This window comes from Phytophthora infestans, genomic scaffold (genome assembly GCF_000142945.1).
Source record: "Phytophthora infestans T30-4 supercont1.44 genomic scaffold, whole genome shotgun sequence".
Taxonomy (NCBI): Eukaryota; Oomycota; class Peronosporomycetes; order Peronosporales; family Peronosporaceae; genus Phytophthora; species Phytophthora infestans.
Window position 1 is genome coordinate 748,654 of NW_003303715.1, and position 17,355 is coordinate 766,008.

The window sequence follows — 17,355 nt, forward strand, 5'->3', positions numbered from 1 at the left end:
TCAAGGCTCACTGGGGCAGCTGAGCGTGACTGACTGTTGGCGCCGGAAGTGGTGTCGCCCGGCAAGCTCGGTGGACCAGGGGGCACGCGCGAGAAGACCCCGCCGACTCCGCGTCAGACTCATGGGAAGTTGTCAAGTCGCCCAACCCAGCTTCAGGCCGGTCGCGGACCCCACGAGTGCCGACGGGTCGAGGAATCGACTCAGCTGGCGCGCCTTCACCTCGACGAGGAGTTGGAGGAGAATGGTGGCGCCGCGAGTTGTGCTGGGGTAGCATGCGATGAGTAAGGAGCTTCCAAGTGAGTGACAGCAGAAGCAACGAACGTACCGAAGAAGATGAAGGAGAGCCGCGAGACGTCATCAGCTGAGTACGGACCAACGGTGGCAGAACCAAATGAAGGATTAAGACACTCACCAGCTCGGCTCGTATCATGACCGGGGCAGTTGTGGTGTAGGGATGTCCAGATTCAACCATACGCCAACCTACTTTAGGTCAAGAATTGGCTTGGTCTGATAACCCAGAGCTTAGGAACAAAGGATCACGGTAAGTACTCGGCGATCTGTCCGGATATGCTCTCCGGATAGCCGCTGAGCTCAACGGTCGCCTGAACTCAGCTGAAGGGTCGGTAGAGATCCGAAACGACTACATTTCACTAGATATTTATATAAGAAGCATAGGATTAAATAGGGGGAGCCGAAAGGGCTCCCAGAAGATAACAGAGCAGAATTTTCCTAGTCCAAGACACGTGTACACTTTTCCGGTAAGTCCCTGCATAGGGCTGGATTATGCCTGCCGTCAATAGTCGAGAGGCATAGCTTGTAGGGTATTGACTGGTAGCGCCAAGAGATTAGGTCGGTCCGGGTAGGACAAAGTCTCGCTACGCGCGAAAGAAAGCCCCGCACACTCAGCGGGCCGGTACGTCGGATAGCCCGGGTGCCGTAACACTTCTAGCCGAGCAGCCTCTGCGCTCGGTGACCTGTAAAAGCGCTCGCGCGCTGTCGTCCATCTATTGGTGGAGGGCACAGGGTTGTGAACGAGCTCAGCCGAACCAAACTCGGCGGAGCCTCGGAAGTGATCTGACTTGGTTAGTCGGACCTGAGTGGAAGCGAGCCACTCGTCTGTCCCGGAAGGGCCGGACCGCGAGGGGACCACCCTCTGCGCAGGCCATACAACCGCCGACCTAACTCGGCGATTCGTTGTGGTTTGTGTAAGGAATCCACATCTGACGGTATTTGTGTGTTCTACTACACCACACCAAATGTAAGCTTTACCGGAGAAGAGTTTGCGTTTAAGGAAATTTGTTCTGCCGTCTTGGTGAACTCGGCGGACCAGCACTATGACGCGACGGAATGCTATAATAGTCGGAAGGTATTACTAAATGAGGGAATTAAGCCTAACGACGATCCAGCTACGGCGGACTCAGCGTTGGAGACTATGGATGCTAAGACCAGCTCGGATGTGGTTAGACGACACGATGATGATACCATCTACCTTGGAGACAAGTTTAAACACGCAGTAGTCATATCGTCCATCGTAGTGAACTCAGCGGATACGGACCCTCACGTGGATGACAGCTATGGTTTATCAGATGTATTACTATTGAGAGCTACTGGAACTTAGATCGTCAGTTACGAGCTCAGCCACGACGGTGTTCGACCCCGGCGGAATTGGCTACAGCTTAGAACAAACTAAAGATGATGAATGTAGCTCAACAAGAGACCCAATGGAAACCCTAAGACAACACTATGTGGCTATCGCAGCGACCGAGGACGAGCAAGATGATGATGTTGACGACAGTAAGACCGATATCTTTGAGCGGAGTGGGACAGATCTGGTGTTGACGGACTACGCTCATGAGCTGGCTTTCCTTCCCGACCTCACTGAAGTTGAGCCTACAGAACTCGACTATGGCGCCCCAAACGTCACGTCAAGTAATCTTACGCCAGCATAGTCGGCTAGGCTGGTGGCAAAGCTGCAACGGCACGAAAGAATAATGATTTCAAGTGGTAATGCCCTGCCGCCTCCAGCGTACGGAGCATTGTGCGACATCGATGTTCAAGGACACGCATCTATTAAGCAGAAAGCTCGGCGGATACCTCTCCGCCACTTGAGCAAACTGTACGAGTTGTTGAAGGGGCTGCTTCGAGCTGGGTTGATATCATTCTCGGGCAGCCCTTGGGCCTCACCAGTGGTGATATTACTCCAAAAAAATAGTGTGGATATTCGGCTATGCATTGTTTATAAGCTAGTTAACGCGATTACGACGCCGATGGAATACGCCATGCCCCTAGTTGATGACCTGCTCACCGAATTGGAACGTTACCTGTGGTTTTCCTCTCTTGATGCTGCAAACGGGTTCTGGGCAGTCTTGACGACTCACCGAGCTCGGCAGATCTTAGCGCTCGTCTGTGCACTTGGGCAGTTTGAGTGGCTACGAATGCCGTTCGAAGCGGACCACCAATCACAAGCTGACTGCGATCCGGTCCAAGACCTAGTCAACGGACCCGACGGTGACATGTTCGTTAATGGAGAACCTGAGCAGTCGGATTTGATCCAAGAGGTATTTTGTTGATGATATTTGTTTTGGAGGGGAGACGTTTGACACCTGCTTGGAGACACTGGGCCGACTACTAGCCCGGTTCACAGAATGTCGGATTAGCATCAGCTTTACCAAAAGTATCTTTGTCCAACCCAATGTTGATTTCCGGTCGCACGAGATTACGCCGAGTGGCATACGTGCTGATACGAAAAAGATAGCCGCGATCGCCGAGCTCTCCTTCTTGAAGTCAAAGAAAGGGGTGCAAGCCCTCCTCGGTGCACTTAACTATTACGGCCAATTCATCCAGAACTTGGCCGTTTATTGAGCAGTACTCTATCAACTAAAGGAGATGGACTTTAGTCCTGGGGTTGACTTGACGTCAACAAAAGCGTCATTCGTCGATCTAAAACGGGTAGCAGAAACTCCAATTCTTCGCCATTTCGACTCGGCGAGAGAAGTTTACATAATGTTTTACGCTAATGACTGGGCTTTGAGCAGTACTATGATGCAGCCGCATGACAACAAGCCGCACCCAGTTTGCTTCTGCGGACGCGTGCTAAAGGATAATGAACTCGGCTATCATCCCGCTGAAAAAGAAGTGGTCGCGCTGTTACAATTACTCAAAGTGTGCTACACGCTTTTGGCAGGGAAAACGCTACCAGTTTACAGCCGTTTCTCAACGCTGGAGTGGGTGTTTAAGTCAAAGTCATTGTACGGCCGCGCAGTAAGCTTCGCAGTAATGCTGTCGGCATACGATTTGAAAATGAAGCGAGTACGTGAACGAGATGTAGATTTCGCAAAGTTGCTCCAAGCGTCGACAACCCCATTTATCGGAGTCGATGATTCCCTGAAGCACCTTTCGCCTCCCTCCAAGAACTCGGCGACGGTTAGAATAGACCCAGAGCTGCTATACGCCCGAATACCAGCCGACTTCGCGGGATGTGTTCTGTCATTTGATGGATCAGCGAAGATAGCTAAGTACGGCGGGTATGAAAGTTGTTCGTGGATCCCGTGGCGCCTTCCGAATTGGGACATTGTGATCGCTACGAGTGCGTACCTGTCGTCCACCACGGTCGACATCGCCGAGTATACCGGCATGAACAATGGGATCTTGGCGGCGATTGACCGAGGGATAACCGATCTGATTATCGTGGGTGACTCCCGGCTTGCAATCCAGCAATCCATGGGGGTGATAGCATGCAAAAAGGAAACGTTGCAAGTGGAGCTAGCTCGACACAAGGATCTCACGAAGCAGCTCAACTCGGCCCGGTATCGACACATAGCGCGACACTATAACGCAGCGGCTAATTCTCTCGCAACAGAAGCACTCAAAGCCAAAGCCGGACGAGTAATTCTTGGGATGGACAGAAAAGCAGAACTGAGAATGATTAACCGAGTAGCTGAAGAGCCGTACGCCATAGACAGCCCAGCGGAAACCCCGATCGTCACGGCAGTCACTCGTAGCCGAGTACGCCACGTTTGCTTTGAGGATGAGCTGATGAAGACTCTGCTAGAGCAAGAGGAGGAAGTCAGGATCACGAAGCCATATCAACAAATCCTGGAGAATCTGCGTTTGAAAGCGGTGGAGATGAGTTCGAACAAGTCAGCAGGGCGTCGACTCGGCTGACCAACCGCACGACACCGAATATTGAAACAGGGTCGCAGATGTGGTCAGCCCAGACTGCTTCGAATGCCAACGACATGGATCCGGTGAAAGTACAGACTGAGCGGAGACGACGAATCGCGAAGGCACAAGACGAAGAAATCAGGTGGCCCGATTTGAAGGCATACCTAAGAGGTGAATTGGAGGACCTTACACACCGTCGAGCTCAGAATGCCGGCAAAGTCGCAGAAGTCTTTGTACTCAGCGAAGACGGCCTGTTATTCCGCCGAGACGAGACGCACCGACAGGGCGAACTCAGCGAACCGAACCTTTCATTGATATTGGTGATTCTGTCAGCTATGATCTACGTGATATTTCATAACTGTTACAACTCGATAGAAGGGGGTCATCATAGCATCGTCAGAATTGATCACAGAGTCAAAGCCGACTACTACTGAATTGGCCTTTACGCCGACGTGGTGAAAAGTGTTAGAGCCTGCGAGGACTGCAATACCAGTAAGAGCAAGCCACAGTTGAGAGGTCGCTCGCCGGGAAATGTGGTGTCCGACCATCCATTCCAAGTCGTGTCAATGGATTTCGAGATCCCCCTTCCTCGAACTCAGCGGGGCAGTACTGCACTGCTGCTGTTCCATGACCACTTCGCGGGGTTCGTTATCGCCAAGGCTATGAATGACACCGGGGCACTCGACGTGGCCAAGGTATTTGAGAAATGCGTCTTCAGGCAGCTCGGGGCTCCGTCTCTGATACGGCACGACCGAGATCCTAGGTTTATGAGTGAAGTATTCCGAAGGTTCTCCGAGATGATGCAGTCGAGATCAAGAGCTACGCTGAGTTACCAACCACAAGCCAACGGTCAACAAGAGAGATCAGTCAAGACAATGGTTCAGACTGTACGGGTCTATGTGGAAGACCCACTTCAAGCCGACTGGGATGACATCGCCGAGAAGATGGTACACGCTATCAACAACTCAAGAGACTCGACTCGGCGAGAAATCCCTTTCTATCTGGTACACGGTTGGGATGCCAAGTCTACACTCAAGGCTATGACGAGCTCAATACGATATGGACAGGGACGCTCGGCCAACTCAGCGGATGCGGTCGCGTGGTGCCGAGAAGGGCACATACAACGAGAAGTTACCTTACGGCTAGCAGCTGAGTTCCAAGAGGTATTATCGCAGAGCTAGCCGAAGAAACGGATGCAGAAGAAGGCGGAAGAAGAACCAGTGCCTCAGAACCCGACTCAGCAGACGTGGGATGCGGCGGATCCGTTCCACTTGGAAGTGGAGTGCCGAACAGAGAAATACTCGGAGACGCGCCTCGGAGGCTGGGAGAACCCAGCTCGTCGTCCGCCGCATCGTCATCAGATGCACTTTTGTTATCCGAACCGAGCTCACCGATTTAAGACCCAGTAAAGATGTGGATACCGTGACGATTCAGCCGAGGTGGGGCACCCAGAGCGTAAGCAGGTGGCGCTTGTTCGGCAAGATCAAAGTCTTTTTCGATCGCGTCATCAACAACCTGGGGGTCCATACCACGCGGAGCGAAAACCAAGAAGTTTACGTTCCGAGCGCGGAAGCACGTATTTTACGGGTGGACCGCCGGGTCGGTTAAGCACCAAGCTCGTCAGGGCTCGGCTAAATCCACGTCGTGAGCGCACTGAACCCAGTCTCTGCCGACTGGGACCCACGAAAGGTTAACCGGAGAATAATGGGGAGCCGACGGATCGAAATACACCTCAGCGTCCACGAGAGGAGCAGGTTCACCGCCGAGCTCCTGGGTGACCGCCGAGTAGAGCTGGTCGTAGACAGCGACAACCAAGGCTCGTAGGGTGTCACTTCGGCGTTTGCGCTTGAGCTTGTACACCAGCCTCAGCTCATACACTTCAGCGAGCTGAGCAGGCGTGGCAGTCGGGTCGAAGTCGGGATGAAGACCTATCAACACACTTGACTCGACGATCCAGTGGCGACGCTCGTAGAGAGCAACAAAGTAACGAGTCATTTTTTGGTCATCTGTCTTGATAGGCCTCTCCGCCGAGTCCGAAGGACTGTCGCTCGGAGCTTTACCCACATATCTCCAAGAACTTGCATTAAGATCCGAGGTCGTGTCTGAAAAACCAAACACCGCCGAGCCTCCTCCAGAACTGACGGCGAAAAAAAGAAAGGAAGCTCGGGGAGCATCCACCGGAGACGCTGACAAGAATGTCTCGGATCGAAGACAGCCATGAAATCTCGTATAGCGTCAAGTGAACACGCCGTGGGCGGCACACGACGCTTGCCACATACGAGTTCCAGCTGCAGTCCGCCGCTCAGTGTATCCAGTAATGCATTCCAACAACGGGTTGAGCCGTAATGCATGGATGGCCCCTCGCGGAGCTAAGCCATGTGAAGAGTCAAACGGGGATCCTTGGAGACCGCTTGCGAGGCCCAGGTCCGTAACGTCGCCAGCGAAAGCATAAGAGCGTTTGGCAGAGTGACTGAAGCCGGCCGTGATGCAGTCGAACTCGGCTGAGATGGAAGCGACGCTACCGGGGGTACACTCGGTGAAGGAGTAGCCGCCATGAGGGGGCAGGAACCATGTCAGAGGTTGACGTAGGCTGCCGATGCTTGTGGTGTCGGTGCTTCTTGTGGTGTTTCTTGTGCTTCGTGTGCTCCTTGGATCTCTTCGACCGGTAGGCCTCGACACAGCACGGTGGTTGCGACGTTGCTGTGTTTCCGAAGTCGACGCAGAGGTAGAAGGCGTCGTTCCGTCACCAGAATCCATCGATGAATGCCGCGAAGGGTGGCGATCACTCGGCGGTAAAGACGGATCACTCATCTGATCGTCAGAACCGAGGATGGCCGCATGAAGGCTTCTTGCCTTGGCAGAACGACACGAGCCTGAAGGACTATCCGTCGAGTTCTCAGATAAAGCAATGGGCCCCGAGAGCGACCCAGCGGTAAGCGTCGGCGAGCCGGCGGGCGGTGCAGAACCGGACCTGCTGGAGGTGCTACGTTAGGACCAGCAGGTCGACCAGCATCAGAACCAATCACTGAGGCGTCTTGGCGAGGATGGACGATCAACTCCAGCCCATGAGATTCGCCAGCTGGAACGTTAAGAACTTCAGGAAAGCGAGACTCCAAGACGCGACACAGCCGGGCGTTAAGACGACGGTCTGACGGATCAAGTCCAGGAACCTCCAAACCGGCGCCAGCAGTAGCCATGTGAGGATCGTGCATCGGAATGGTACCGTTCCGACAAATGCGCCGCTTCTGTCGCAATAACACTGACCGCTGATCAGCGATCACCAACTAAGCATGCCGCAAGAATTGAGTGCCTGTTGAGCTGTACAGCCTCACCGATTCCTGCAGCTGCTCGAAATGCTTAGAAGCAATGCCTTGGAAAGTAATAAACGCCGCATCCCTCTCTGAGATGGATCGCTGGAGGACTGCGATCTCTGCGTCTCGATCCAAGACTTGCTGATGATGGAGCTGGGCCTGACTCAGTGCAGCCTCAACCTTGCCTAGCTCAGTTTCGATAGCCCGAGCAAGTTTTGCTTCACTCAGGGCTACAGCTTTTCTCAGAGAAGGAAGGAGATTAGCAGACAGCGTAGCAGCAGCCTCCAATCGAGACACCTGTTGTCGTGCCGATGAGACCTGAGTGGACAAGTCGACGTTACTGAGGGCAAGAGTGTCCAATCGCCGAGTCAATGCGCGGTTCTCTTCTTGAGCAGCTTGATTGTCGATCCTGAGATCACCAATGACCTGGAAATAATCAAGAGCGGCGTAGTTGTCTTTCAAGATGTCCAACAGTTACTCCGCGGAAGAAGCCTGCAGGATCGCTCGCCGTTGCACGGGATCAAAAGGCTCCACGGAGCGAGTATATCCGTAGGCCATGAGCCTCGCCAAGAAGGTCAATTCTACTCGACGCTCGTATCCTTGCTCAGTAACCATGGTCATGAGGGAGTCAAGACTCACTGGAGCAGCCGAGCTTGACTGACTGTTGGCACCCGAAGTGGTGTCTCCCGGCAAGATCGGTGGACCAGGAGGGCGCGCGCGAGAAGACTCCGCGTCAGACTCATGGGAAGCGGTCAGGGTTGACCAACCCAGCTTCATGCCGGTCGCTTACCCCACGAGTACCGACGGGTCGAGGAGTTGACGCCGCGGGCCTTCACCTCGACGAGGAGCTGGAAAAGACGGATGGCGCCGTGAATTGTGCTGGAGTAATATGCGAGGAGTAATCAGCTGCTAAGAGAGCGACAGCGAAAGCAATAAACGTACCGAAGAAGGTGGTGGAGAGCTGCGAGACGTCATCAGTCGAGTATCGACCAACGGAGGCAGAGCCAAATGAGGGATTAAGACACTCACCAGCTCGGCTCGTATCATAACCGGAGTAGTTGTGGTGTGGGGATTTCCAGATTCGACCAACCGCCAACCTACTTTAGATCAAGAATCGATTCGGTCTGATAAACCAGAGCTTAGGAACAAAAGATCACGGCGATCTGTCCGGATGATGATATCCGGATAGCCGCTGAGCTCAACGGTCGCCTGAACCCAGCGGAAGAGTCGGTAGAGATCCGAAATGACTACATTTCACTAGATCTTTGTATGAGAAGCATAGGATTAAATGGGGGGAGCCGAAAAGGCTCCCAGAAGATAACAGAGAGTAGAGCACATAAATACCGTTAGATGTGGATTCCTTACACAAACCACAACAAATCGCCGAGTTAGGTCGGCGGTTGTATAGCCTTCTCAGAGGGTGGTCCCTTCGCGGCTCGGCCCTTCCGGGACAGACGAGTAGCTCGTTTCCAACTGGTTCCGACTAATCAAGTCAGAGCACTTCCGAGGCTCCGCCGAGTTTGGTTCGGCTTAGCTCGCTCACAAGCCCTGTGCCCTCCATGAAAGGGTGGGCGACGTCGCGTGAGCGCTTTTACAGGTAACCGAGCGCAGAGGCTGCTCAGCTAGAAGTGTTACGGCACCCGGGCTATACGACGTACCGGCCCGCTGAGTTTGCGGGGCTTTCTTTCGCGCGTAGCGAGACTTTGTCCTACCCTGACCGACCTACTCTCCTGGCGCTACAGCGCCAGTGCACCAGTCATAACCCTACAAACTATGCTTCTCGTGTATCAACGGCTACACCACATATATCTCTACCCGTTCTGTGTAGTAGACTACCTCTTCTATAAATTGAATTGAAGATTAACCAAACGGTGGCAACAGCTTTGTCCTAAACAGCTTACTAAAGTCGACCGACTTACAGCTATAACCACTGATGTCCTAGGAAAGGATTTTCATAAGCAGTAGCTTCTGTGACTGTGTATTAGGACTGCAAGTCTTACAGCATCATTCGGGGAAAATCAGAATCTCTCTTTATTTGATTGGTGAATGTAAAATACTTGTATATGTGTATGCATCACTAAGCTTACAATTACGCATAATATGCTCAAATTATCGTGTGAAATATTTGGTGTGCAACCATTCATTCTTTGCCTGACCTCCGAAGACCAACTCTTTTCGCCTGATCGAAAGAGACGCGTAATATCAAAAGAGGCAAATAACATTCATTATCTAAACTAATTATTTGATAATCCTCTCAGTATTGTACATTCAATATAATGGATGTCAGTTAATATAGTGCTAGCAGAAGCAAAAACGTACTTGTACGTATACAGCATCGTAGCAGCAGTAATCTATATATCGCATCTCGTTGAAGTATGGCGGCGGGTTTAATGAGGATCCAAAAACCTCTGAGATCTCTAGAAAAATACATTCGACTACCTTGGGCAAGTTGTTGTGATTCTTGCTGGTGATATTATCGACTCTAACGACACAAACTCTGTCAGCATTTGTCTTCACATAGCTCGCTCCCGAAAGACAATTTCGCGCTCGTCCACCCATAGCACAGCCCTAACAACTTGTCGTATTCTCTTAGTTATCTAACTCTTCAAAATATACACCTATGGGCTGCGAGCCCCCCCCCCCCCGGACCACTCGGGCCGGGTCCCCCAATCATGAGTTCGTGGAGGGCCAATACAAAATACAGTGAGAGCGCAGTGGTACATATATCAGATCCATAATCTATTTATGTGTCGTCCCCTCGCGGCTATTGTAATGTATCTGGGTGAATGGAATTACGACGAATGAATCACCCGGTCGGTAGACCACCCTCTACTAGTTAATACTATCTACTTCCTCTGTCCGAAAATATAAGCTGGTGTCTATTACTGCGCGTGTCCGAAAATATAAGCCTAAGTACGATTTTGACTTTTTATTTTTGCCCAACCGAACTTAAGAAACGTCTGACCTTATCGTACACTCGATCACTACATGTCAATGAAGGTGGTAGCAAACCAGTGCTCGTTCGTAGCGTGTCCTTCGCGAGGTGAGGGATTTTGTACTTGTTGCATCCGTCGATATGCATTGTCTCCTGCAGTACTGACTGCAGCGTCAGAAAAACTTTGTCGAGAGCTGTGAAGTGGAGTTTAGCGAAAGCGTCGTCCACGTTGTTGACTAGATCCTCGATAGTTTTAGCTTTCATTTTGTGCTGCAACGACTGCAGTGAAGCAAAGAACCCGAGATCATTCGAATTGAAATCCGGTGAATTGGCTGGTTGCGCAGTAAGCTTCATATCCCAGCCACCAGCTGAGCACGCAGAGTGCACTTCGGGGTCATCAACCGTGACGTGCGGTTTGGCGTTATCTTGTTGCAGCACGACCCGCTTGCCTGATGGCCATACCGCTTTGATGCGCGGTATGACCATCCGGCAAAGCGCTTGTCGATAAATGTCGCGATCGACAGTGTATGTCTTTAGCTCCAAAGTCCCAGCCGCTCGATTCTTGCTGGATCGCTCTGCAGGCTCATAGACAGCAAACGGCCACACACCGATCTTTCCATCCCAAATACACTGCCCACGCTGCTTGTCAGTAAGCATCGGCTTGGCGCGAGCTGTGTGGCAACGAAATACTCCAGCGAGAAAGTAGTCATGCAGCGTAGACTTAGGAATACCGAGTGTATTCGCCAAAGTACGAATATCTGACCTGTCTTCTAGCGGGATAAGTTCGATGGCGTCGTTGAGGGCGTGGCGGAACTCCGGCGTTAAACGCGTCTTGCGGCCACTCTTTCCCTTCCTGCCGCCGTTGTAGTTGATCGGCTCTCCTGCTTTGATGTCCCTGGTAGTCCGGCGCCACAATCGCGAAATCTGGTCAGTACTACATCCATACTTAGTCGCGATGGAGCCGATCGCGCCTGGAGACGGGCGTAGCTCAATGCTGACCCGCAGGAGGAAAGCGATAACCTCAGCACGCTCGGGCGGGGTAAGATTCTTTCGTGGCTTTGCCACGGGAGTAGCGTCAGACCCCATCACAAGGAGTGGCGAAGAGTCAAAGCCGAAATGGGGTTTGACGGCTGTGCGTTTACCGTTATAACTTTGGCTCTGCTCAACGAAAACTCGCACGAGAACCACCAATCGACTTGTCAGGCTCGACCCGTCAATTTTAGCCAGTAAGCAAGCAGAAAAGGTCAAATTTGAGCTTAATATTGGTCAATCCTCGCAGCACCGCTTATATTTTCGGACAGAGGAAGTAAGAATTATCAGACTGTGAGCGCTGTAGGCGAGTCTTCAATGTTGACCACAAGATCGAACAAAAACGTTGCAAGAGGACGTTGAGGGGGTAGTATGTTTGCGATTCCTTACCAGCTTTCACCTCGCACTGCACCTTTATCCATGACCAGCTTAACCTTATTTCCCGCATTTACCCGGCACGATATCTGAAGGGTTGCTTTAAATAGGACCTGTCTATTACGTACGATGGCCAGTTGCAATAACACCACAGAACAGCTACCTTTAGGCTAGGAGCTGGGACACTGAGCCGAACGAACGGAGAAGAAACTGTTTTTGGAGTTTATGCACTTGTATAAATCCTATCCAGGGAGGCCAGCTAGAAGCACTGTATGGATATCTCACTTAGATCAATTCGTTCTAATGGACTTGATTAATGACACGCAGCAGCAAACGCCACGCATGGACAAGGCTAAGGGAAATTTCGATGTCAGCCGTGTGGGTCGCTTTTTCGTAGCGATGCTTTGGCTTTCGTCGCTACTGAGTCAGCCGTCGCATTGAGCTCGCGCACAACATGCAGGTACCAGACACTACCGAGTTTGGACGTCAGCGGTTCCTTGTGGTTATTCAGCTCAACATTTAGCGTTTGGCTTGAACACGCGATCGCATCTATGGATTGACGTATTGCAAGCGTGGGGTCGGTCACAATGGCTACGTCATCGATCACGAGCTCGGCAACGTTAGCCGTGGCCGATGCAAAGAAAGCACTCTCAGCGATCAAATATTCCCACTCGAAAAGACGCCATAAGATCCACGAACATCTTCTATAGCCTTCATGTTTCTTCGTCTTCGCTGACCCGTCGAAAGACAGCCCAAAGCCCTCGTAGTCGTGAATGAAGGTGAGCATTAAGGAGAACGGAATACATGCAAGCCGGCACGGACCCACGTGACGGTGGCATCCCGGGTGGTAGCGTCATGTCCAAATCTACGAAGCTTGTTATCATCGACTAAATTCGATGGGAGAACCCGATGCCCAAATCAGGCAATCGTTCCACGGCCAAGGCCCACAATTATAGTAGCACGGCGCATGGAGCTACACGGCCGAACAGTGGCTTCGACTTGTTTAACCACTCTATCGTAGCAAATCGGCTGTAAGCACGTATACGCCTACCAGAGATCATCGTGTAACCCGTTTTTAGCAGAAACGTAATTGCGAGAACCTCATTCTCCACAGGGTGAGAGTTCGTCTACGCATCCCGTAGCACTCGTCCAATGAATATATCATAAAAAGGCTTTGATTTATCTTTCGAGGACATCGCCGCGCTCAGCACCGATTTGCTCACGAAACGTATGACGTAGATATCCCGGCTTCGATTGAAGTGTCAATGTTCGGCAGCCTTTAGTTTTAAGGGCGCTTTCGCCTTAGGCAAGCGCCGTAGACAGTGAAATCGTGAATGAAGCAGTTAAAATAAACAACGCTCCCAGGAACAACTCTTTACCCTTCTTCGACTCTGGGAGGGGCAGCTTTGCAATACCTTTCTTTTTCTTTGGGTCACCGCGAATTCCCTCCAGTGACGCTTCATGAGATAAAAATTCATTTTCTACTTGTTAAAATCACCTCTCAGTACAGCTCACGCTAATCCGACACTCCTGGAAGTGCGATAGCAGCTGGTCAAACGTTTTCAGACAGGTGTTCCCACCGAAGCAAATATCGCTCACGGAAGAGGGACGCTTGGGCTCCGGCACCATCGTCCATTCATTCGGCTTGTCGTGCAAGAACATACCGGCTACGGGGCTATTGATCAATTCTGTAGGAGAGTTCGCCATTTGAGAAGTGTCGTGGTCAACAAAAACTGCGTCGGCGACGCCATCACATTCTATTGCATCTAAATGAATGGCTCATCATTACGGCAACGGCCCGCCTGGGCCTGTAGTCCATCGATTCGCATCACTGCCTCGTACTTCGTTTAATCACCCTTCGATTGTACGAATTCCACAGCGCTCTGACGGACACTGTATAAGTCTGTTTATCGGCGTCGTTGTTCCCTCGAAGGATTTACGTCGGTATTGGGTAAGGTGGTGGATCCACGGGCGATGGTTGGTCATTGGTCCATCACTCATAATGGACTTATCTGGTTCGGGAAGTGCCAAATTTCTTCCGCTCAAAACGCCACTGCTAGCCAGGCTTTGCACCGCCGTGACTTGAGATGGACGTTGTCCCTCCAACGGAGGAAATTCTTCATGGGGAATCTACACTGCAAAATACGTGAGAACATCGCACGTCACGCTCCGGTCTGTAGCAATCGTGAGCCGAACCATCGCCACTTCGCAAAGGCGATTCTTCAGAAGCGTCGAAATTAGAACGTCGGGCCTCCGAGCCCACCGATCATGCGTATCGTCACGCGGGCAGGCTTGTGTGAAAAATAGTCGGAATAGTCATGCGCCTCGACTCGAATCCCTCTAGGATTTTCCACCGAAATTTGTTTCCGTCATACGGGGTTGTCTTTCATTTTCTTTAATTCCAGCAATGATAACACAACCCCGCCTGGCATCATCACAGTAGAGCGATACCAGTCCAGTCGAGCCCCGCTGGTATCATGACATCCATGGCGAGAACAATATCGAATCCGACGTTCGGTGGCAGCACTTACATCTCAATTCATAGACGATCGCTGTTCCAGTGTCACTTTCACATTCCTTCAACGCTTCGTCGACATCGACCGATCGTTAGCCCATGGATGGGTATGGACCGTAGTCGAAATATCTTCGCGAAAACTCAGAGGCGATGCCCACATTAGCCCCGGGTTCTAGCAATGCCGACGTGTCTTCGTCGTCGATAGCAGCACCGCTCCCCATCGAATGCATTCGCTCGCGATTAACATACCTCTGCGACGTATATCATGCCCTGGATTCACCGGCTATCATCCGAATCACCTTGGCTCCTCGTCGCGTCACCAACCGCTTTCTCACCATCATACAAGCCAGACCAGCATCGTCATTTTCTCCACCACCATCATAATCATGATCCTAATTTCCTTCGCCATCGACGAGGGTTCCGTCGCTGTTATGTCATTTTCAGTAGTTTAGCCAGTCTTAAAGCCCTTGTGTGACCATTTACCATTCTCCGCGAAACTGAAAATGCACATTGCTCCCACCGGGGCTTTGGTCAGCTATAGTAGGCTGCTTGGGCGACTTACCTTTTCAGCATCTCGCCAGCATGCAAGTAGAGCAGTAGAAAGCCGTATCACCGATACTTATTTTATCCTTTAAGACCGAGCATACTTTGCAAGCTCGTTGGTGTCGCTACGTACTGTCATCCGTATTGTCTTTCCTCATTTTCTTGGTAAGAACAATAGTATGCGCCACATCTCCCGTAATAGCTTTTCGCTGGGTTGGAGTTCCCTGGAGGATGTGGGGGCTGCACATAGTATCCCAGTCGGATTCATTGAGCTGGCAAAACCGGAGATGCAAATTGGCCTTGAATAGAAGTGCTTTAGCTCAAATAGATTTCAAACCTGTGTCAGATATGATAAAAAACAATGGATGTCAACTGTGTCATACATGTTAAGATAACAAAAATAGTAGGTCGTGTGGGGCCAGTTCAGCATAAACAGCTTTGTACGCCATTTATGATGTTTAACCTTCATTTAACTCTGATCCGATTGAACATTGACCGCGACAGAAGCATGGCCTCGTTGAAAGCCATGATCGGAGGGGTACGTATCCGGCCTGGAAACGTTCTTACCAATTTTGACCACTGGTCAGCGTTTCCACGCTGGGTTGGTGGCATACGGATCTGCGCTGCTGCGTAAGTGCAGGTTGTGTGAGAAGTGTGCGAGCTGATCTCTCGATACGAATCTCCCGATACACCCGTGCAAAATTGCGCCTTGCTCTGCCATCTTCCAGTACCCCAGTTAAACAGCATCTCTGGCTGGAGCCCAACTTCTTCGTCTTGACCGGCAAGATCAGTCGGGTCATCGTGTTCGTCACTGGTTAAATCATCAAGCCCCTTGTCGCTCTCACCTTCGGAAGCAAGGGTAGCCAGCTCGTCACACCCTTCGCCAAAGTCCGTCATGGTGACAGCATTGTAATACACGCTAAGCATCAGATGCATGTTTTGTATCATGTATATACACGATAAAACCAACCAGATTCGTTTTATCCGTTCGCACTTCTCCATATGTCCATACAATTGGTTCATCACCAATAGCATCGTACATTGCTTCCGAAATTACCATCATCAAACGTGGGTGCCAAATTACGCGTGGTAGCGCCAATGTCAATATCTGACACAAGCGCATAAAGCAAAGTCAACATCATTCAGCATATTTTCACACAATTTCCTTGCGATTTCACCTTTCAAAGGTTGAGCGCCAGGCATGTTAGAATGTTTGGTCACGCTCTGAGGTACACTCGCTGCATCTCCGACACTCGCAACAGCTGCCTGGCAGCGTGAACGGTCACCAAAGCATTCACGTCGGTGTCGATTCGCTGAGCCGATGTCCAAACTCCTGCATCCTCAGCCGCATCTGATACACTTTCCACAGGCGCAGATGCAGTCTCTTCAGGTTTAATACCAGAGTCCACAGGCCCGCCAACAGTCTTCGTCGCAGCAACGATCATGGGAGCCGCAGATGTCGGGTCTGCTGAACCCGATTCACATAAACAGATACAATAAGTTGTATTAGAAATGATATTTGATGCGGCCACCATTAGAAAAACATGATAGGGAATTATCAACAGTATTTCTTGCGAGCTCACGAGACGTGGTACGATCGCCGCCAGTCGGTCCTTGCAACACTCCTGTTGGTGACGCAGTTTGGCTAGGAAAGAAACAGTGTGGGGAAAGAAAGAAAAAACACCTAGCACATCGCAAGCGTACCGAGAGCTTGACGACACAGATACATCATAATCTCCGCCTCGTCGACAGAGTAATCCTTTTCACGCACTCCATTCGTCGTCTTGCCGGGCCGGATGCAGGTTGGAGATTAGATTGTTCGGTTGGACGCTTGGACATCCAGCCAACCTTTTTCAGTTTTTTACCCAACTGGCGCGGGAGCCAATTTCGCTGCTTCTGGTGAATCGCCAATTGAGAAGGAATCGGTGGAGTGGATGTTGCGTCTCCAATTGCTTATGCGATCAGATCTACAAGATGAAGCTAGTCGCTCGAACTCTATATTTGTAAATTTTAAGCTAGCCCCGTCTTCAATTTACGAAGTTGGTCTATGCACGGGCGGGGTACACTAATCTCCGCCTGGCGGACTTGAGTTTTTATACTTTCAGACTGAATTTAAGTCTAATCCTTATCGGGTCCTACGGGACAAGATATATATTTCTGTACCATGTCTAATACAGGCATCCGGGCTTGGAGGGTTAATGATAAGAATGTTGGTCCAGAGTGAGTTACAACAACAAAATATCTCAACGCTGAAAAAGAAGAAGTGTAGCGATTCACAGGAAATTTCTGACCTATAAATTTGTGCGAGTTGGCTGTGAAGGGCGGCCCGAACTCGCCTGTAAAATTAAATTTTGGCTAAGCCAGTATAAAATAGGAAGAGGATAACGTCACACGAAATTGTATGGAAGAAAATATCCGACCGTAAAATACCGACAAATCTCGACAAATCAGTCAGAATCAAAAGTATAAAACACCCTCCTCCT

At 50.9% G+C, this 17,355-nt stretch overlaps 1 protein-coding gene across 1 annotated transcript; it reads right to left on the reverse strand.

Moving 5' to 3' along the window:
• Positions 1-16,089: 16,089 nt before the first annotated feature.
• On the reverse strand, positions 16,090-16,604 carry PITG_16504 (uncharacterized protein; the record flags this gene model as incomplete). Its single annotated transcript, XM_002897485.1, has 2 exons — positions 16,090-16,337; positions 16,577-16,604. The coding sequence occupies 2 exons, from the start codon at positions 16,602-16,604 to the stop codon at positions 16,090-16,092; spliced, it is 276 nt and encodes a 91-aa protein (XP_002897531.1).
• Between the last annotated feature and the right edge of the window lie 751 nt (positions 16,605-17,355).